General features: G+C 37.3%; 1 protein-coding gene across 1 annotated transcript in view; it reads right to left on the reverse strand.

The window, feature by feature from the left end:
- Positions 1–9,809: 9,809 nt before the first annotated feature.
- The window catches only part of LOC140165377 (GDNF family receptor alpha-4-like), a 44,294-nt gene continuing 30,097 nt past the window's right edge, over positions 9,810–24,006 (reverse strand). Inside the window, exons 9-11 of the mRNA XM_072188698.1 lie at positions 21,080–21,215; positions 20,602–20,706; positions 9,810–10,194 (exon numbers count right to left, since the gene is read on the reverse strand). Coding sequence (XP_072044799.1) covers positions 10,187–10,194; positions 20,602–20,706; positions 21,080–21,215 — 249 coding nt within the window. The 3' untranslated portion in view covers positions 9,810–10,186. The remainder of the gene's footprint in view (positions 10,195–20,601; positions 20,707–21,079; positions 21,216–24,006) is intronic.

Below are 24,006 nucleotides of genomic sequence, written 5' to 3' on the forward strand. Positions count from 1 at the left end.
ACAGTATGTCAGGTTATAGGTCAATTGGTTCAGGTCAAATTTAAGCATCAATTTTGAATACACATGTGAGAGTCTGTGATACAAAATGTATCATAATGAGGAATAATTTTGATATTCTGTCTTTAACTGGATATATATCGAGAAGTGCAAGGTGGATATACTAATATACCTTGGGATGTAAATGGTGAGTACAATTTAGAATGCTTAGTTGAGATGGATTTCACAAATAAATATAAAATAGTTACCAAAATCACAAAAGCTAAGCTTACGGAAAACTACCCAATATGGTGGTATAGGTGACAAGAAATACAATTTTTTTCAACATTGCTGTAGTATGGTTGTGGTAACCTGTTACCTATGGCTTAATTAAGTTTCAGTGAAATAATGTCGCAAGTTAAAAATACAAAATATAGCTCAACATTGAAAATAGAAGCATTTTAACCAGTTCCTTTTTTGATAGTTGTGGAGCACCAAGTTCATGAAGTCATAAAAGAAATCAGGAACCACTTATTCCCATTTTACATATCAACTTTATTTCCCTAACGTGTTAGCAACACATATCCAAAATTTTAACGAAATCCGTTGATATTAAGCTTTCCAAAATGAAGTGAATTTAAATCATCAGTGATGTACCACCTTTTGGCTTCTACTTTTAAAAGCATGTAAGCTACGTTGATACCGATGCCACCAATAAAACGAGAAGATTTGCCCTTCATTTTGCATACCACTTTGTCCAATTTTTTTGTAATTTCTTCACAAAATGCAAAAAATGCAAAAAAAAAATCAATGGGTGTAGTACCCCCTTAAATTGTTAACAATTCAAGTATTGGGTAAATTTCAAAACTTTCAGGAATAATCCCTGGGAATATTCATTTCAAATGTGTATGAAGTAAGTTCATTCATTCATTCATATTTTATTTTCATCAATCATCAAAATGCATGTAATACATAAAAGCCAACAAAGTAATACAAAATATATAAAGCTAGAATATTAAATACAATCAGGAATCAATAGTATAATCAAGCTTACGATTAAATCAATATAATGTAAGTCAATACAGTAATATAATAATGCATGCTTAAGGGCTGGGGTATGAATGTTTGGACAGTATTTATTTTGGGACATTAGAGCACATCAGACATATCGAATTGCATTCTGAATACGAAGAATGTCATTCTGATATCAAATAATTTTGATTTTTTGAAATTCGCAATTTAATACACATTTTATGGCAAATCATTAAAATTGATATTTTGATATTTAACACAGGCATGAGAATTTTCAGTTTAAAAACTGAATTCAGTTTTTTTTATAGTCAAAATTTCCGCAACTTTATTTAATTTCAGCCCGTTTTTGGTACTTTTTGCCCAATTTCACGCGCATTTTCAGTTTTTTCAGTTTTTTTTAGGAAAGTGCAGTCTCATGCCTGTTAACAGTACTTGAAGTAAACTTTATAAATCTGATGATTTATACTTAAAGTGTATGTAGGTGGGATGAAAAGCCGACGATCAATTGAAGATATGGATTTTTTTCCCCAAAACACCAAAAGAAATTAGGTCTTTTTGGGAAAGAAATCCATATCTTCAATATGAAAGGTCAAAATTTTCAATTGACCGTCGGCTTTTCCTCCCTGCTACATACACTTTAAGAATATATCATTAGATTTATATAATTTACTTCGAGGACTGTTATATATCAAAAATTTGAAAAATATCAAATTTTTATAATTTGTCATAAAATTTGTATTATATTGTGATTTAAAAAAATGAAAATTCTTTGATATCAGAAAGACATGCTTCGTATTCAGAATGCAATTCGATAGGTCTGAGATGCTTTCATGTCCCACAAAAAATACTGTCGAAACGCAATAAACGCTCATTTTGGATCCCTTAAGCAGACTACATTTTAAATGACAGTAATGATAATAATAATAATAATAATGATGATAATAATAATAATAACACAAATAATAATAATAATGATAATACAATATAGTACTGCATGATTAATTATTAAGCAAGATTAAGGGCTGGGGTATGAACGTTTGGACAGTATTTATTTTGGGACATTAGAGCACATCAGACATATCGAATTGCATTCTGAATACTGAAGAATGTCATTCTGATATCAAATAATTTTGAATTTTGAAATTCGCAATTTAATACACATTTTATGGCAAATCATTAAAATTGATATTTTTGATATTTAACAGTACTTGAAGTAAACTTTATAAATCTGATGATTTATACTTAAAGTGTATGTAGGTGGGTTGAAAAGCCGACGATCAATTGAAAATTTTGACCTTTCGTATTGAAGATATGGATTTTTTTTCCCAAAACACCAAAAAAAATTAGGTCTTTTTGGGGAAAAAATCCATATCTTCAATATGAAAGGTCAAAATTTTCAATTGACCGTCAGCTTTTCCTCCCTGCTACATACACTTTAAGAATATATCATTAGATTTATATAATTTACTTCGAGGACTGTTATATATCAAAATTGAAAAATATCAAATTTTTATAATTTGTCATAAAATTTGTATTATATTGTGATTTTCAAAAAATGAAAATTATTTGATATCAGAAAGACATGCTTCGTATTCAGAATACAATTTGATAGGTCTGAGGTGCTCTCATGTGCCACAAAAAATACTATCGAAACGCAATAAACGCTCATTTTAGATCCCTTAAGCAAGCATTAGATTATACAAAATATATGAATGATCATTGATATAATGAATAGTCAAAATTAATACGAAATATGAGGCAAGAATTAATGGTATAATAATATATCGATACAATCAATTAGTAACAATTAAGTGTATGTTTTTCCTTAATACCCTCATATCAAAGATGGCAGCCATGGGCTTGTGTAATTGGTGCACATTTGTGATTTGTGCTAGGAGTAATTTTGTGAACTCCCAATAGCTGGATTTAAATTACAACTTGACTGGGGGGAAATTTGAAAGCTTTATTGACAACATGCAGGTCTGATGCTAGCCCAGTCTGAATAGTGGGGTGGGGGGCATTTTTGCTGACTAATAATTGTGAATCCTTGACCCAAATTTTTTTTTTTTAGCAGTACTTACTATTTTTAGCTAAATTGCTATGGCAGTATGCCATGCTGGGGACGAGCAGACGAGCGCATGATTTTGGTCGCAACACTTACTTTTTGCTGACAAAATATACAAGTATGGCCCTTTAGTTATGGCCCTGACTACATGTAACGTGCTTGTATTTATCAGTGCAGCTTATTTTCCATACATGCATAGGTTGGTGTGATGTGAGATATGTGTAACCCTCAACTGGATTTGACACAATCAATGTTTTTGTACATTTTTACATGCATGACTATAATATTTTGCAGTAAACCTTTGACGAGCGCGACTACCATGATGTTGCAAAGTCGGAACTAACAATGCGTACGGCACACAGTTCATTCATAAATTTCCACTCAGCAACAGCAGATCGCCTCAGCAGTCAATCGGAGACAAGTGCATCCAAAGCAGTAAATACGCGATGTATGCTTAAAATACGCGCTCGTCAAAGGTTTACTGCAAATGATTATATTATATATTAGGCTTTAAGAAAATTGATGTTGAATTTCCCTGTCAATTATTCTGCCGAGTAATTAACCAAAGAGGTACAGATATCACACCAACAGGCGAAGTCCCTGTGCTTTGATTAGTATCTCAGGCTCCCATATTCATGAGGGCCAATTGTCCTCTAACAAATCACGCACACAGCATTGCGTGCTATATACTGGAACGATTGACCCTCATAAACGGATAATGCTGCACTTTGCCAGTTGGTGGATCATCTGTAGTTTAGTCTGTGCTACTGAAGAGGCATTACGAGCCGGGGGTAATGAACATACAGGCCCCTAGCTCTTTGATAAGTGATGAAGTGCATGATTTCAATTTAAGTGGGGGATCTAGTAGCCATATAAATGGTGTTAAGTTTATTTATGACATGTAGGGTGGAAGTTGGTGTAAAGCACCAAGTAATGCAGAACACATTCTACATTGTACGCAAACATTTGCCATTTGATCTAAAATGATTTAACATTGAATTGAGCAATTGCGAACTTTGTACATCAAACATGGCTATTGTGACTGTGAAATGTGTGAAAAAATTGACATTTTACGCTAAAAATATTTGGGCGATAAGGGTAAAAAACCTGTATGCCAGGTGGGTAGGGTTACTAAAATATATTGATGCCTTTTTAGCAATACTAGACCCTTCCTCGGGTCTGTGGCTAAACTATATAACATTTTAAAATTTATTAGTTGGCCCAATGCACAGACCCAGCCTTGCAATCTCAAATTGCCTTCCACTTCCCTAGAATTTACTGACCCGGGGTCAGGTGAGATTCAGGGTTAGCGCTAGGTTGCTTTTTGGGGTCCCGGACCCACCAAAATAGAGTTCGGACCCCCTGTTTTTAATTTTCTGCAAGTTCAGGGGTCCCTGCAGACCCCCAGTTTTTCAATCTAGCGCTATTGCAGACATACTATTTATGCTGCATTTGTGCAACTCGGACTCGCCAAACTCTACTCCGGACCCCTACTTTTGAATTTTCTGCAAGTTCGGGGGTCCCTGTGCACACTGGAGTGTTTAGTTCTAGCGCTACCCCTGGACTGAGATTATATCACTTCCATGGTTTCACTGTTTTGCCGGTTGTGTTTACAATCAATGCAGGTCTCAGGCAATATTTGAAGTGGTTTTCATTGATAGTCTATTGATCATTACCAATGTGCACGCAAAATGACAATTGGGGCGGAACCGGGCCTGATTGGGACACAAGCCATTTTGGGGTATTATCTGTGGAGTGAAGGGGAAGGTGGTTTTAGTTCTGAATAGGACCTTTTTACTCATGGAACCAAGACTGTGGGACAGTCTACAATTAAGAAGACATGTGTATTTATGTTTTGCAATGCAGAAAAAAGAACAATACCCAAAAGGATTATAAATATTTTACACATCATTGTGGACATTAATAGCATTTAAGCTGCTGAACCATTAAGAAACAAAGAATCGGTTATAAAGCTAAAAATAATATGTTTGTACACTAAGTGTTCTAGAAATAGTATGGAGAGGCTGGAGAGCCATTGTGATTTTATTTTTGCTAGGATTTCTCCCACGGATTTCTTAAAATTGTACTTCAAATCCCAAAAGAGCCCTATATTTATAATTTCTCAGTTGTTAAATTTAGAATTAGAATGTAGAACTTAAGGTAGTACTGCACCCCTTGATAAATTTGTGACCATTTTTGCATTGCCTCATTTCAAATATTGAGTTTTAGTTTTGGTTTTGGTTTTGGTCACGTGGTTTCCTATTGTCCTGCCTAACCACTTGAATCACAAGATATCGAACTCATTGTTTCTACCTTTTGTTTAAAACTAAACATTTGTGACAGGTAGTTTCAGTTTTGGTTTCAGTTTCTTATAAGTGGTGTGACGAATAAAATTACACGATTTTCGAGTTACCTGATCTAAGTATACAAAAGAAATGTTTAAATTTCGCAGTACAATATTCACGAGCAGAGAAGTCGAACAAAGCAGTCTACATTTGAAAGCATTGATTTAGTTTGAAAGCATTGACTTGAGACTTCGAATCAGCCTTAGCTTATTTCACTGTGAAAATATATAGACCATCGAAATATTTCGACAGACATTACAATAGACCATGGAAGAAAGAGTTCTTCCATGAATAGACACTTGACTTGAGTGATATACACTATTATACACAAACTCTATTTATGTGCATGTCGCATGACGGAAGATCAATATCATAGAAAGCTGGTTTAAATTGACTTTTATTCAATTTATTTATTGGAGAAGACAGAGACTCGAGAAAGAAGAGATCGTCAGGGAAAGAGGTCTGTGTGTGTGTGTGGTGGGGGTGGGGGTAAGGGTAAGGTAGAAAAAGAAACAGAGGGGAGAGGGCATTGGAAGTGGGAGGGAAGGAGGGGGAGAGGGGAGCTCAAGAGTGGAGTGGAATAATAGGGAAGAGTCGATATCGAGTGTGGGGAGGAGGAGGTTATATATAGGTATGGGGGAACAAAGGTATGGGTTGTGATTTCGGGAATAATCTAATTCATAATCAAATCATCTACATCATCATGCATCGTGTATATTTCAGACAAATAAACAAAACACCCCCCCCCACCCCTCAATATATGCACATGATTTCTACATGTAGGCCTAGGCCTTGTATCTATCCATCCTTTATGTCTCAACGATGTCTATGCATAACTTATCAAACGAATCTCGAACTCGGGTGTAATTTTATGGTGTCATGGAAGTGTGCCACCTACGGCAGAGAGCATCAAAAGTCGCCAGCGTTGATAGATGTCGATAATGAAAATGTTAGCACAATAGGCTATTATATACGTATGGTTATAGGCCATTATACTTTTGATTATATATACCCTCTTGTGTCCTCCCAGCACAATAGTGTTATGAATGCAGACCAGTTCATCTCCACTTTTTAATCCCTTGATTTTTGGTTTCTGAACAAAAGAGAAACCAAAACTAAATATTTGAAATGAGGGATTTTTCTCACAAAATAATAACACACTGGTAACAAAAGTTATAGGGCAGGGAATCCAGTTTCTACAGTGGAATGTCAGTGACCCATGACAAGCGGTACGTTAGTTATGATAAGATGATAAGAAAAGAGGTACTGCTGGAATGTACCCCATTTCTTATAATGAACCACTTGTCTTGAATCACTGAAATTTGGATTCCTTGCCATATAATAAACGTAACTTTTGTTACCTGTGTGTAGTTATTTTTGAGAAAAATGCAAAATTAGTCAAAAAATTTATCAGGGGTGTAGTACCACCTTAACATGTTGATAGAATTTGTTATGAATTTAATTTTGTTTGTACAAGAAATACTTTTCCTGGGCATTTTGAAAATATCTTCCTTTAATGGGTTTCTCAAATCAAAGTGTTCAATGCATAAACATTCCTCTCAAACGCAAGTATGCTGTGCATGTGAAAACCCTACAGTCCGTAAACATGTTGTTATGGTGTTGATGTTGTTGTTATTGTTGTTGTTTAGCCGTGGTCTTCACCTAACATGCTTTTATTAATTGTGCTCCCAAAATAGGATTTAATTTTACATCTCTTTTACATACTGATATATAGGCTATAACACACTGTTTATTTTTAGTATCTATGATATAACACACTGATATATATATATATATATATAACACACTGATATAACACACTGAACATGCAGTATAGATAGTACATATGTATGCAATAAACAAAACAACTATTTATCCACATTATAATTTTTACTCCACCAGTTATGTATATACAAATGCAATAAAGCTATTCAGTATTTAGGTGCTGTGTAATAATTCTGAGTGGGAGGAATTAAAAAAGGGTGTAAAATTGTCAAACAGCATGCCAAAAAATCCTTTCCTACCTTTGCAAATGTCAAATTTTGGGGCACCCAAATTTACCATTTTACTTTCTAGATAATATGCAAGCAGGAATTTTTGAATATTTGAATGTTTCTGCACTGTTTTTCTAAGCCTTTTTAGAGCATTTTATTTATAAGGTATGTACCTCAAAAATGTGTGCCAAAAGGTGCTTGCCCCACCCCCTTGCAATATGCTAGGAATCGCTTGCCCTCCCCCTTTGCTAACCAAAAAATTCTTGCCACCCCTTGATATTATGCTCCCCTAGTGCTAATAGAGGTTATCAGTGTTCTATAAGCTGCATATCATATCGGTGACTACTATACCTTGTTTAGGACTTTCAAAAGAAGTGCCTGTATGTGCAACCATAACTGTTTCAAAATAGCCCGCTAAAGTCATGCAGGTAACTCCGAGGTCATGCATTGAATTGGTTTGAATGAGGAATACTACGGGAACCAGCGCCTTTTGTTAGAAGTCACACATGAGTAAAGTGGATAACCTCTATTATTGACAGTCCCTTGCAATAATATTAAAAACTGTATACCTATTTACAACTTTGACCTCCAGATACTACATATACCTCACAAAAGTAATTCAGCCATTGTGTAAATTTTTAAGTGTACATTTAACCCATGAAGACAAAGCAATCAATAGATATGGACTGATTAGTTTAGACATGATGGAAGTATAAGAGTTTGAAAGTGCAACCAGTGGGTGGAATTTAGAGATGGTTGAACCTGGGACCTCCGATTGCAGTTTGAAGTGTTGGTATTGACAGTGGCGGCACCAGGAATTTTTTGTCGGGGGGGGCAAAGTGAATTTCAGGGGGCAAAATTGATAAATTGATAAAAGGTGGAAATTTATGTGATTTTGGGGGTTTTGCCTCAGAAGTGGGGGGGGGGGCAAGATATATTGGAGGGAGGCAAATGCCCCCCGTAGTGCCGCCACTGTGTATTGACCGTCTGTGCAAAACGGATGGGAGAAATGGTAGTTTACTTCATTAAATGAAAAATGATACCCAATAGCATTGGGTTAGATCTTATACACTCCTCAAAAGAATTAAAGGATCAGTTGAATATAATCAGCATTTTTGAAAACATTGGATTTGACGATAATATTATTGATAATTGTGCTTGATCTTTCATTACATCACTTGTTCCCCAAGTTGTAAACAAAATTCACTCATTACAAATATCTGCTATCACCCACATCTTGAGGGGAAGGGGGAAAATGGAGGCTAAAATTTGATTTTGAAGCCATTTTTCAAACGTCACCATGGTCAAGGTCAAAGCACATATTGAGATGGGTTTGTGTATGTGATGTGTGTTTTGGTCTATAGGTCACATTAGTGGGCAAAAGATTACCTCAATGTATCCCCGGGGGTGGGATAAGTCATTATTGTAACCACACAAAAGATGATCTTCCGGCCCCCTCCTCACATATCTGAGGGAAAGGGTCATAATTGAGCTCCCTTCATAGTGCAACGTAATGCATAAATGAATACTCTATATGTTCTGTCGTTCTGTATCATTTAATGATCACAATTAAGACCCCTACCCTCAGAGAAACGAGGAAGGGGCCAGGTGGTCATCTTTTGTACGGTTACATTTATGACTTTCCCCACCCCTGGGGATACATTGAGGGCATCTTTTTTATATACTTTTGCAAATTCGGAGGGGGGGGGGGTGTACGGGCCTGCTTATCTGTGTTATCACCCTCATGGATTAAGGTTTAGTTCACAAGTCGCCACACCATCACAAATTAGAGCTAATTAGGCCAACCAGCATAGGCGTAGATCCAGAGGGGGTGGGGATAAATCCCCCCAATATTTTGATTGGGGAGATGGTCCATTCAATCATCCCCCAATGTTGATGCCTGAATGTGGGTTTCTGACCAAATTAACTTCATATTTGGCCATTTTATCAAAAAAAGTGCCAATTTGTGTGCGCTGTTGTGTGCGCTTCGCACAAATTTATTCCACCTTTGTACCATATTAAACTGGTTTAGCTTCAATGTGGCAAAATTTGTGTGTATTTGTACCATAAACTTATTTTGTCGAAAAAAGGTGCTGTATTCGCTCTACTTCATGAAAAAATTTCCAAGCCCATCCCCCATGTCAACAAGAAATCTACGCCACTACCAAACAGTACTAAATGACTTTATAAGTTGAGTGTAAACAAATATAATAATTAAATAAAACATATAATTTTGCACAGTAATAATAGTAACCTTACACCCAAAATTGAATCCAAAAGCACTACAAATTCATGAAAATATTATAATATACATGATAAATTGATACATAAGATACATTGTATAATATTATGTGAAATGAGACAAATGCAAGGCAATTGTACAGAGCATGTCACGTATCAACTTTGAAACAATCATCATGCTAAAATACATAACATAGAATTATTTAAATTTATACCATGGTATTACCCACACAATTTTAAATAATTCTCAATTTTAAATTTTCACTCATGTGAGACATACTTTTTGTTTGACTAAGGTCTGTTAGAATAAATCTAGGCATTTCAATCTGATGATGGTGATGGCCATAGATGCAGCAATGGTGTAGCACAGTGGCCATGCACTTAATGTAGCCACTACTGATGCTCCAGAGATGACAAATGATGATGGTATCTTGACATTAGTTACAGCCACTTTGATAACAGATAACACCACATCTGTTGTAATATTTGGTGATTTCTTCTTGATTAAATTCACCAAGGTAGGCATATGATCTTTACAGTGCTGCAGAGAGAGAGAGAGACAGGAGAGAAAGAGAGAGAGAATATTGTCCCAGTTAAACAATGTTTTGTATAAGGGTGCACGCCACCAATAAAGTGTCCCATTGAAACACATGAGAAAATGCATCTTTTTTTGCATAATTAGACCTTTTTGGTAACATATTGAACATAAAAATACCACTAATCAATGAAAATTTGATATTATTTCATGTACAGGTAGTTTTTGAGACATGGGTATTTAAACTGCATCATTACCATTTTCAATTTATACTCTACCTTGAAAACCTGGTTTTTTTTCACGCCGAGTGCCTACTTTTGTCAAAAATTGGGTTATGCAAGTTTTTTTTGGATCCAAGTTCATGTTTAGGTCTTAAAACTTTTTTATGCTATAACTTTTGATTACAAGTTTCAGAGATGCCAATCCTCCGATTTTAATCGGAATTCCGATTTTTTTGTATTTTTCCCAAAAAATCAGATTTTCTAAAAAAAAAAAAAAAATTTTTTTTTTTCAAAAATATCTTTGGCCAAAAAAGCAAAGTTATAGGCCCTAAATTACTTGTTATTCAAGGTTGGAAACCAGAGTTGTGAGTCAGTAAATTACCGGTTAATTTACATGGTAAATTACCGGTAATTTACCGCCATCTTAATTTACCGTGGTAAAATAGGGTAAAATAAGTAAATTAAGTAAAATATGAAATAAAAGGATTTTTTTTATTAAAACTTCAAATAATATTGTTTTTATTTGTTTGTTTTATAGTAGATGCCAATTTTGTTTGGAATATTTACACAACGTACTTGAAATAATGATTTTGTAGACCCCTACTACCTAACTAACTGCCCATAGGTCCCATACTGTACTACATAGTGTACAATAGACTAAAGTAGCAAGTAGAGAAAGTGTCGGTGATTGTGTATTCATCTTCATTTACGGCATTTTAACACTCATGCAAGAAATTAAACAACACCTCATTATGAAAGCACTGAAAGCAGCACCCCCTCCCAAGCCCCCTTGATGGTACTTCCAAATTTTGAGGGGTTGACCATGGCTTGACTATGTCATGAGCTTTCTATATTTTATAATTCTTTTGGCATCAAAACAAGACAAAAGCTGTGTTCATTCAATTGAAATTCTTAGCATAAATGTTCTACCATGAAAATGAAAAAGGAATGCAGTTTACTCCGATGTTATAGTCCAGGACAACTTTGCCATTAAGTGGCTACACAGGTTCTGTGTCCGTGTGTTGTTTAATATTGAAACACTTGTTACAAATGTACGTAAATAACATGACTATTTTGTTTCACTTCTTACAACTTCAGCTTTATTTATGAAGCTGATTTTCATTTGGAAAGGTATATTCAACAAAACAGGACTGTGTTCAAGTATCTATGTAGCTCTTAATATGAAAAGAATTGAATTTTTACTGTTCAATATAACTCTTTTATAATTTACTTATTTTACCATTTTTTACCGGTAATTTACCGTAATTTACCGGTAATTTACCGCCATTTATAATTTACCGGTAAATTAACAACACTGTTGGAAACCATAGAAATACTGCTACATAAAAAAGAAATTGCCAATTGTATTTTACAAAGTTGGATAAAGTTGTACATTTTGATTACTTTTGCTTCTATTGAACAGTCAGGAACACATTGAATTAGTATACATTGCTAGCTGATCAGTAGAAGTAAAAGTAATTAAAATGTACAACTTTATCCAACTTTGTAAACAGAAATTGGCATTTTTTTAAGTAGCAGTATTTCTATGGTTTCCAACATTAAATAACAAGTAATTTAGGGCATATAACTTGCTTTTTTGGCCCAAAATATTTTTTGAAAATTTAACAAAAAAAATGGGGGGGGGGTCAAAAATTTGATGAATCATCGTTTTTATATTGCGCATTATATATATCCATTTCAGCCATGTAGGCCATGTTATAAGGCCAAAAAAATACTTTGGAGAATGTCTCTCATGTACAAAAGTATAGGAAACGGAACATTTAAAACCACTTTTTTGGGATGAAGGAAGCATTTTTTCAAAAAAGTCTAAAACAGTTTTTATGTTAGAAATGGCCTTTTGGGGTGCTAATTCTGCCTAGGTACCTAATTTGCATATTTTATGGTATAACTTTGAGAAAACAAGCCTTGAAGAATATTACATGTATAATAGATACGCGGCCCTGATTTGGTAAAATGATCTAACTTGAAATTAAAATCGCCCTTTCGAGAAAAAGAGCTTTAAAGTTTGAACACTTGGCGTTTTTCTTTTTGAATAAAATAAATTATTAAACAGATCTAATGTCTTAGAAAATATAAAAGTCTCATTATTTGGTGGCATGGTGGTGATTTTAGGATGTCACCAATGGAAGGAGCGCCCTCACATTACCCATGATATGGATTTATCTCAAAATGTCCAAATTTCAAGTTAGATCGTTTTACCAAATCAGGGCCGATTACGGTAGTCTTCATAAGGCTTGTTATTTAGGCTTGTTTTCTCAAAATAACCTTATTTTTTAATCCATTTGAATGTAATTTTACCCTCAGAAATGGTGTCTCCTGCAGTGTAAAATGTGTACAAACCCTCTGGCTTCGAGGGGCTTCGCCCCCTCGACCCCCACCGGGCCTCGGCCCCTGGACCCCACCAGGGGACCTTAAGCGGGCCCCTGGACACCTTTGTTCCATAACCATTAGGGTATAGGACATTTTTGTTTTTGATATAGCCCCGAATGAAATGTATTTAATTATGTTTGTACTCACTCAGGTAGCATTGTGTGTGAATTTTACATCCGAACTAGAGGCTATTCTTTTTTATGGCCATTTTAGTGTCTAAAATGGCCCAAAATGAGGGTTTTTCAATTTTGCCGTCCATTTCTAATCGTCACCCCCATGTGACATGTAAAATAAAAAGGCTCGTAAAAAATTAATAGCCTCTAGTTCGGATGTAAAATTCACACCAAATGCTTTTTGAGTGATTACAAAGATAATTAAATACTTTTCATTCTGGGGCTATGTGGAATTTTTTTTTCATGTATTCCTTGTACAATGACATTTCACAATAAAATGTCCATTGGAAACAAAGGTGCATGGACCCCCGGCCGTGGGGGCGAGACTTCGGTGGCTTCGCTCCCTACGTTCACAACTTTCAGATTTTTTTTTCACAACCCATTGGCAGCTCTGAAGTTCACAGAAAGGCCCAAAATACCTTTTGTTTAATTTTATTTTTACCGGAACTCATACACATTACACTCGCGCATGGAGTGATTTGGAGGTGCTCGCCCATAAGTAGAACAATATTTTCTTTGTTTTAAAAATATGGGTAAACAAAGGATCAAAAACTTTTTTTCTATTTTGAATTAAACTAGAATAATATAAACACTAAATTCAAAATTTGAGAAAACTGTTTTTAGTTCAGTGTCTTTTGAACATAAATATGCAGTTTTAATCGATTTAGACATTTAAGGCAAGTTGTTTGGGTGGACAAAATGGAAAATCAAAATTTATGCTTTTCTCAAAAACTGCTCATTTTTTCAGGTGGTTAGGGTTGGTTGACCCTAACCCGACTGCAAGACCATGCATCACATGTGATCAAACGCGGTCAAACGCGTGGCAGGGAAAACAACTTTTCTCTTCATTTTCTTTCATTCTTCTTTTGGTCTATGGGCAAAACCCAAGTAGGGAATTAACTATAACAATACAAAACAAGCCCCCGTTAATCTCTATACCTACCATTTGTGACTGCGGAGTGAGGCAAAGAATAATTTCACCACTGAAATTACTCGCAACTTGCAACTGACAGGAAGTCTAGCAAATAAGATATAAAATTATGCAAAACTTTCAAAACATATCGCAAAGTAACTATAAAAATCTGAGCATATTTTCAAACTGAAATAGCAAAAACATGATGCAGTCATGTCTACAGTAGAATTCATCTCGACCTTTGCAGGACTTAACCCCATTAAAAGCTATTAAACCAAGATAACACTCATTGAAACAGCTCAACTGATTAAATCGGATCTTCTCTGGTTGTGCACAAGTGACTGTTTTCATGTGCGATATCGCAATAAAGCTGGTATTCATAGCTTCAGTTGGGTAACCGATTATAAAGGAAACGAAAGGAAACAATGTTATGTGTGGCTTTGTTCACGAAATCAGACAATGGCGTGCTTTTGTAAACCAGCATTCTTGAAAATGAGCAACATAATGATTTTTGACTTAACACGGATTTGAAATAATTTCTTCATATTTTTGGTGTTATCTGTCGTTTACATGTCCTTCCTAAAACACAAAAGTACGACCCTCTCCAAACACCTAAATTAGCTAAAAATTTAGGACATGTTACAAAACTATATTGGCTAGAATTTTAGAAGAGTACTTTTAATATTGGCCGGTTATTTTTCACACAGCGACGTTAACTAGGCAATGTACTATTACCTATAACATTAACTAAAACACCAAAGTACGAATATTTCCAAACATCTAAATTAGCTAAAAATTTAGGACATGTTAAAAAACTATATTTTCTAGAACTTTAGAAGAGTACTTTTAATATTGGCCGGTTATTTTTCACACAGCGACGTTAACTAGTCATATCCCCATACTGTTAACGTAGGGCTATTTGTAGAGGTCACTCGTCAATGGGAAAGAGCACTGTGTATTGTGTATAGGAAAACGGACAGTAACTGCACTATGATAGGAATAGCAATGTGCAACATCAGCAGGGGTGACCCCGGGGGTGTCTTGGGAGAAGCAGCAACAGCAACAACAATATCAGCAAGAACAACAATAAAAGCAACAACAGCAGCAGCAGCAACAGGTGATACTTTATAATGCCAAGTCTGCAACAACAACAGCAGCAGCCCAAATACTGATTATACTTGCCAAGTCTGCGACAATAAAGCAGTATAACAACAGCAATAACTTCAAGAATAGCAGCAACAGCGCAAGTAATGATACTTGTCAAGTCAACAGCAACAACAAAAACAACGATATCAGTAGCAGCAACAAGGGATGAAGTCAAGCATAGCAACAACAACAAAGCAACATCAGCAACTACAACATCAGCAACAAGTGGTGATACTTGCCAAGACTGATGGCACAATAACAGTTGCAACAACACTTGCAGCAACAGTAGTACCTGGGAACCCAGGGAGAACAGTGCCAGTGCATTGATTGGTCACCCCAGGTTAAATAAGAAATAAATAAATAAATAAATAAACATCAACATCAGCAGCAAGAAGTGATGATGATACTTGCACAACAGTAGCAGCAAAAAAAAAATCAGCAGCAAGAAGTGATGATCCTTGCCAAGTCTGGCAAACAGTAGCAGCAACAGCAACAAAAACAACATCAGCAGTAAGAAGTGATGATACTTGCCAAGTCTGGCAAACAGTAGCAGCAACAACATCAAAATGAAAACAACATCAGCAGTAAGAAGTGATAATCCTTGCCATGTCTGGCACTCAGTAGCAGCAGCAACAACAACAACAACAAAAACAACATCAGCAGTAAGAAGTGATGATACTTGCCAAGTCTGGCACACAGCAGCAGCAACAACAACAACAACAACCAACATCAGCAGTAAGAAGTGATGATCCTTGCCAAGTCTGGCACACAATATCAGCAGCAACAACAAAAACAACATCAGCAGCAAGAGGTGATGATCATTGCCAAGTGTGGCACACAGTAGCAGCAACAGCAACAAAAACAACATCAGCAGTAAGCAGTGATGATACTTGCCAAGTCTGGCACACAGTAGCAACAACAACAACAACAAAAACAGCATCAGCAGCAAGAAGTGATGATCCTTGCCAAGTCTAGCACACCGTTGCAGCAGCAACAACTACAAAAACAGCATCAGCAGTAAGAAGTGATGATACTTGACAAGTCTGGCACACGCTAGCAGCAACAACAACAAAAACAACAGCAGTAATGAAGTGATGATCCTTGCCAAGTCTGGCACACAGTAGCAGCAACAGCAACAAAAACAACATCAGCATGTAAGAAGTGGTGATTCTTGCCAAGTCTGGCAAACAGTAGCAGGAACAGCAACAAAAACAACATCAGCAGTAAGAAGCGATCATACTTGCCAAGTCTGGCAAACAGTAGCAGCAACTGCTACAAAAACAACATCAGCAGTAAGAAGCGATCATACTTGCCAAGTCTGGCACACAGTAGCAGCAACGGCAACAAAAACAAAAACAACGTCAGCAGTAAGAAGTGATGATCCTTGCCAAGTCTGGCACACAGTAGCAGCAACGGCAACAAAAACAACATCAGCAGTAATGAAGTGATGATACTTGCCAAGTCTGGCACACAGTAGCAGCAAAAGCAACAAAAACAGCATCAGCAGTAAGAAGTGATGATACTTGCCAAGTCTGGCAGACAGTACAGCAACGGCAACAAAAACAATATCAGCAGAAGAAGAAGTGATGACCCTTGCCGATGATCCTTGCCAGTAGCAGCAACAACCATAAAAACAACGTCAGCAGTAAGAAGTGATGCTTCCTGTCAAGTCTAGCACACAGTAGCAGCAACGGCAACAAAAACAACATCGGCAGTAAGAAGTGATGATACTTGCCAAGTCTGGCAAACACTAGCAGCAACAACAACAAAAAACAACATCAGCAGTAATGAAGTGATGATCCTTGCCAAGTCTGGCACACAGTAGCAGCAACAGCAACAAAAACCGCATCAGCAGTAAGAAGTGATGCTCCTTGCCAAGTCTAGCACACAGTAGCAGCAACAACAACAAAAACAACATCAGCAGTAATGAAGTGATGATCCTTGCCAAGTCTGGCACACAGTAGCAGCAACAGCTACAAAAATAACATCAGCAGTAAGAAGCGATCATACTTGCCAAGTCTGGCAAACAGTAGCAGCAACAGCTACAAAAATAACATTAGCAGTAAGAAGCGATCATACTTGCCAAGTCTGGCACACAGTAGCAGCAACGGCAACAAAAACAAAAACAACATCAGCAGTAAGAAGTGATGATACTTGTCAAGTCTGGCAAACAGTAGCAGCAACAGCTACAAAAATAACATCAGCAGTAAGAAGTGATGATACTTGCCAAGTCTGGCAGACAGTACAGCAACGGCAACGGCAACAAAAACAACATCAGCAGTAAGAAGTGATGATACTTGCCAAGTCTAGCAGACAGTACAGCAACGGCAACAAAAACAACAGCAGCAGAAGAAGAAGTGATGACCCTTGCCGATGATCCTTGCCAGTAGCAGCAACAACCATAAAAACAACGTCAGCAGTAAGAAGTGATGCTCCTTACCAAGTCCAGCACACAGTAGCAACAACGGCAACAAAAACAACATCAGCAGCAAGAGGTGATGATACTTGCCAAGTCTGGCACACAGTAGCAGCAACAGCAACAAAAACCGCATCAGCAGTAAGAAGTGATGATACTTGCCAAGTCTGGCAGACAGTACAGCAACGGCAACAAAAACAACATCAGCAGAAGAAGAAGTGATGACCCTTGCCGATGATCCTTGCCAGTAGCATCAACAACTATAAAAACAACGTCAGCAGTAAGAAGTGATGCTCCTTGCCAAGTCTGGCACACAGTAGCAGCAACGGCAACAAAAACAACATCAGCAGTAAGAAGTGATGATACTTGCCAAGTCTGGCACACAGTAGCAGGAACAGCAACAAAAACCGCATCAGCAGTACTAGTAAGAAGTGATGCTCCTTGCCAAGTCTGGCACACAGTAGCAGCAACGGCAACAAAAACAACATCAGCAGTAAGAAGTGATGATACTTGCCAAGTCTGGCAAACAGTAGCAGCAACAACAACAACAAACAACATCAGCAGTAAGAAGTGATGATACTTGCCAAGTCTGGCACACAGTAGCAGCAACGGCAACAAAAACACTATCAGCAGTAAGAAGTGATGATACTTGCCAAGTCTGGCACACAGTGGCAACAACGGCAACAAAAACGACATCAACAGCAATAAGTGATTGTACTATCCAAGTCTGATACTTGCCAACAACAACAAAACAGCAGCAACAATATCAGCACATCAGCAGCAACAACAATGATACTTGCTACTTACTAACAGTGGACGATACCTACCAGTTCTGGTACCATATCGTTCATGAACTTTTCAAGTTTGGATGATACAGAATTTGGGCAGAACTGATCCGTGATATGGTCCTTTAACAAATTACATTCTATTGTACTATATCCCAGGTAAATGCACGGTGGAGCTTCTATAATAAAAAACAAAAATATAAGCCTCAGAGCCTGCCAAGATTTTCAAATCAACTATGGAATGCGTTTTTTTACCGACTCAAACTTCCAATTCAATCTTCACTACTCACTGACTTGTGATGACATAGGCGGCGGAAGCGGGTTGGGGAGAGGACGGGGGTGGGGGTTAAAATTTTGCAAGTAAAGGACACCCCCCCCCCCCCCTGCAAACTCACGATGGAAGAAAAAAATCACGCAATAAATACCCTGTACCTTTTCCATTTTAGCACCAAAAAACAGTGTTTTGGGTCCATAACATTACACAATTTTGCGCGTTAAGTCTGGCCCATCAAATAGCAAAACACACCTTCATTTGGGGCTGAATTAGTCTCAAATTAATATTTTCGCGCGCGCCAGTAAAACCGGAACAAAATATGCTCATCCCCCGGCCTCACTAAATTTAAATGCTTCCTCCGCCACTACTTGTTAATACCGCGGTACGCCATTTGAAATAGCAATTCAATATACTAGGCTGTGTGACCTTTTTGTTTTTTAATCCAAAGGCCACATTCATCTTGTTGGTAAAATATCATGATCTCATCACCAGAAGGCGAAGGAAACAAAACCCTGATCTACGCGGCCGAACGGGCCTTTCAAGTATAGTTGGCAGGTCGGGTTCTTCTAAAAAGTCAGAATCTGTAAGTATTTTGCAATTTGGGCAAATACAAAAAATTTGTTCAAAATCAGGGTCGGGTCCGTAGAATAGGATTTTCCTTTTTTGCCGCCTAAAAGGTCTAAAGGTCCATTTCTCACGCAAAGACCCAAACACAATATGTGTTAATTTTGTTACATTCTCTGCATGAATGTCCCTCTGTGCCGGCCACTTGTCATACGATACAAATCCCTTAGACAATTTGTCGTATTTTACCGTTTTAGCTGAAAAGGAGGGCAATAACTCATTTGTCATATGTTTCCAGTATGACACCTGTCACCCACTGTCAACATTTGACACTATTGCCTCAGGTAAAAGCCACTTTCTGGAAAGCTGGACTGATGAATAAGGTCATCTGACATGTCTTATGTGTATCTGACTTAAAATGATCTGTGTGCAAATGGCAGTATCAGAAACTGGTCATCTGAGCTGACACACATATGAAGGATGCCTCTGGTAACTAAAAATATTAAAATAGAAACTCAAAAGGGGCCTGTAACCATGGTAACATGATATATTCAATTAGGGATTCAATCATACCGTTGTTATAATCACTGTCCGCGTCGTCTGAGTGGTTTACTTCGCGAGAGTAGCTTTAGCCACCCGAGCGAGACCACGCAGACGCGCAAGAAGGGAGTTGTTGAACGGTGTGGTAATGAACAACGGTGAAACATGATCATGATTGTATTCTTTCAACAACGAAAACAAGCTACCTAATTATTTCAAGAGGAAAGTTAGGGGGCGGTCACTCTCCCAGGGGGGAGGATGGAGGATTTTCCAACTTTTCCCTCAAATGTTTTCATGTTCCCCCTGTTGGCTTCAGAAAAAATTCAGGTTCCCCCATCGATCAGGTAAAAAATTCAGGTTCCCCCTCCTAACAAAAACAATACCTGTAGCCTGCACTTTCACAAACCTGGGAACAATTTTGACTTTCACTGTAAAAATCAGTAGTGAATCAGCCTTGTTTGTACATTGTATTTTATGTTACATGTAATCCAAGAAAACATGTCATGCCACCAAGGCTGTCAAAAGATTAAATAAAGTAGTGAATATGCACATATGCTTTAATATCAACATGTACTACCGTTCTGTCACTCTGCTTTTCCTGTTTTACAGTGGGTTTTTTTTTTTTAATATACTGGGGAAAAATTCATGTTCCCCCAAATGGAATAAATATAATTCGTGTTCCCCAATCATAATAGAATTTTTTCGTGTTCCCCCTTCAATCCTCCATCCCCCCTGGCGTAAATAGTGACTGCCCCTTAGTTAGTCATTGCCACTCAACATTACAAGATCGATGTCTTCTCTGTTGATATCAGCAATAGAATACAGGATAAAACGGCAATGTTAGCCACTTACTCCAAAATATTTAATTCTACATGTAAGCGTATATACACACACAAGTTCTAGGCATAGAGAATTTTACGCGTATGCGCGCTTCCGTTAACTTGCGTTCGCGTATTCGCTACTGTAAAATCCCTGGGATGTTACCCTTACCTGTCTGATTTTTCTCAGTAACCATGGTAACACCAGGAACACAAATCTCTTCTCCGGAAAAACACATACACTCACCGGAACTGGTCATATAGTTGTAGCCGTGCTCTGTTTATATAAAACAACAGATTTGACATTGTTGTCATTATATGAGCATAGCGACGTATAACAGATCCCATGACCCAATTCGCCGAGCGCGTGAAGCAACAATGACTAAGCAGCTCGTGACGATATTATTATTGTATCATTGAAAGCATTGTTACCCGGCATTGTTATGACATGAATGAAAGCTAAGGAATTGACTAAATATATACGAGCGTACATCAACATCTTTTATTTGAAACCATTATTGTACTTTTAATTTGGGGACTTGGTATTCTAGCATAAGTGTGAATATGAATTGAAAGCCAGGGTTAACTTTGTGATGCAAATTTGAAAATCATTTCTCGCAGTTGCCAAGAATTGAAATCGCTTATCTCACCTTGAATTGTACCTGATACGTTACAAGGCTTAGTAGGAATACAAGGTATTTCCATGCAGTTGGTAATCGTTTCGCTGACAGAGCATACGCATTCTTTGGAAGACCAACAACTTTCCTCGCCAACATCTGTAGGAATCTATAGCGATGAAAAATTCGTCTTTAAATAATATTTTAGCTACCCATGGATCAAAGTTGTCAGTAGGCTATAATGAGAACACATGAAGTGACTCAAGTTCAGGGGTACTAAATTCAACGTGTCTGGGTTCTTACCAAGGCCCATTAACACTAGCATGATTTAAGACCCTGTTGTTGGATCGCGGAGCTCGAACAAAATCCTGAATCCCCTTGAATGATACCAAAACAGACACATGATTTTGAACATTCCAGCTATAAAAACTCCCCCTCCCCTTTTTTTTCAAGGACATTTCCAAAACTTTTTGGGCATTTCACACTGACCTCCGAAACACCAGTTCCCAAAGACACACAATTTCCAGTTCAAAATTTGATGTGCCCCTCCCCCTCCCCCACTTGTCAACCCACCCCACACTGTAAAATCACTGATAGCGCTATAATAACACAGTGCGTTTATTTCTGTACTTTACAGGTAAACATGTACAACTATATACTTGGCGCTGCTTACTACAACAAGGCGTTTACAAGGATATTTTTATATAGGAATCATTTACAATATAACATGTACAACTAATCTAGCAAAAAAGAAACAACATTTTACACAATACTTTTAAATGTCGGAATATATAAAGGGTATGATACGCTTTAAACATTCAAAAACGCAACTTAAGGTGGTATTGCACCCCTTGATAAATTTGTGACTATATTTTAATTGCATTTTTCTCAAAAAAATAATAACACACTGGACCCATTCCATGTCAACTCCAGGGATGTGCACCGCAGCACCTCTTCAAATTTTTTTCTTTTTCTGTGTGGTGGTAGATATTGATGAGAAAGTAAAATCCCGAAAGACGATGTTTGGAGGTCCATAAGTGTATAAAGGGAACACTTTACAACTTTCAAAAGTATATATCCTGGGGTACTTATTTGTGTAGAATTCAAATCTGGCATCAGAAAACCACTTTAACAGATCTTGCATAATTATAACGGCTCACTTCAATACTGAACAATTCTGATTTTGGAATCTACCAGTTCGCGATCGAGAAAGCCCGAGTAAAAAAATCCGTTGTTGTTCGTCAATGATCGTTTTATGTTCTTTTTATGTCCTGCTATCATTCGCCAAATGCGTTTCGTGTTAGGTGATGTTCGTTAAGTCCATCGGCATGCACAAAACTTGAAACGGAGTGTACCGAATACACATGTTCGGTATTTATCCGATGTGTGTTCGTATGGTGCTGAATATTGCCGGAGTTTGTTCGCTCTCCTTTCGTTCATGTTCGTTCTTTGTTCGTTGCACTCGGCCCGTGTTCGTTGCAAATACGTTCCTGTGAGGCCTTCACCACCGGATAGCATATTTATGCATTCGGTGATGTACGTTGACCCAGACCGTGTTAGTGTCACACTACACCGGATCGGTCTTCCGTATAAGAAACGGATGGTATTTTAGCAAATCCGTTAGTGTTCGTCAATGTTCGTTTTATGTTCTTCATATGTCCTGCTATTATCCGCCAAATGCGTTTCGTGTTAGGTGATGATTGTTTAGTCCGTCGACAATACGTTTCAAGTTTTGTGCATGCACAAAACTTGAAACGGAGTGTGCCGAATACACATGTTCGGAAGTTGTCCGATGTGTGTTCGTACAGTTCTGTATATATACCCTGGGTTTGTTCGTTATTCTTTCGTTTATATACCGCAGGTGTTTGCAAGGTTTCGCAGGCGCTTGTGCCGGATGTAGGCCTATGGCGAACATGTGCATCAATCATGGGGGGGGGGGTTCTGAAGGGTGTGTGACGCAATATCATATTTCCCCCAGTAGGCCTACTTTAGTGACTGACAAGTAGAAAAAAGGGGGAAAGGAGAGAAAAAAGAAAAGAAAGTGAGAAAAATTGAAGAGAGAAGAGAAGAGAAAAAGTTAAATTGCACGTAATTTAGTAGGCCTATGCAGGTAAGTAGTATTGAGCATGTTGAGGGAGGGGCACTTTCTGAAGGGTAGAGGACGCAATATCAAATTCCTACCAGTTTTAGTGATTGACAAGAAAGAAAAAAGAAGAGAAAACATGGAAAATGTTAAATTGTATGTTATTGAGTAGGCCCAGGATAGTATATAGTAAGCCTAAGTATAGGCCTGTGATTATTATAGGCAGTGCTTTAAATGTCGTTCCTTGGCCCAAAAGCCTGTAAAAATTACTGCCGGCCCGTCGATATGTAGGGCCCGTAACATTTTGTACTCCCATTTTGTCACCAAAATCAGTATTTAAGACGGACTTAGGTCTATTACTGACTTTAACATATCAATCCATGCATGCTTTACCTGAAATTACGAGTCTGAAGTCTTATATCTTAAAGTGTCAGTGGATCAGTGTAACATTTTAAATTTTGCAAATTCAGTTCGGGCCTTCTTTGTTTTTTTTTTTTAAGGCAATAATAGTGTAAAAATGATGCACCAAAAACAAGTGTCCAAATTTTCCATTTTTAAAACTAAATTTTTACACAATAGGCCCAGGCCTAATAGGCCCTACAGTCCCCATGCAAATGGCTTCAATTGGACCTTCATTTTGAAAAATGGACAAGTCTTCCTTTTTGCTTCTGCTATGGACATCCACGTGTTATTTTTAAAACAATTGTTTATATTATACAATAATTGTGAAAACTTTTCAATGGCTTTAATTAGGCTTTCGTTTCACCAATTTGCGGCTGTTTCAAACTAAAATAGTACCCAATAATAGTGCTAAAATTGATCTAAAAAATGACAAATGGCTTCAATTGGGCCTTCATTGTCCAAAGGTTTCTCACCT

The sequence above is a fragment of the Amphiura filiformis genome, chromosome 12 (assembly GCF_039555335.1).
Source record: "Amphiura filiformis chromosome 12, Afil_fr2py, whole genome shotgun sequence".
In the NCBI taxonomy this organism is placed as follows: domain Eukaryota; kingdom Metazoa; phylum Echinodermata; class Ophiuroidea; order Amphilepidida; family Amphiuridae; genus Amphiura; species Amphiura filiformis.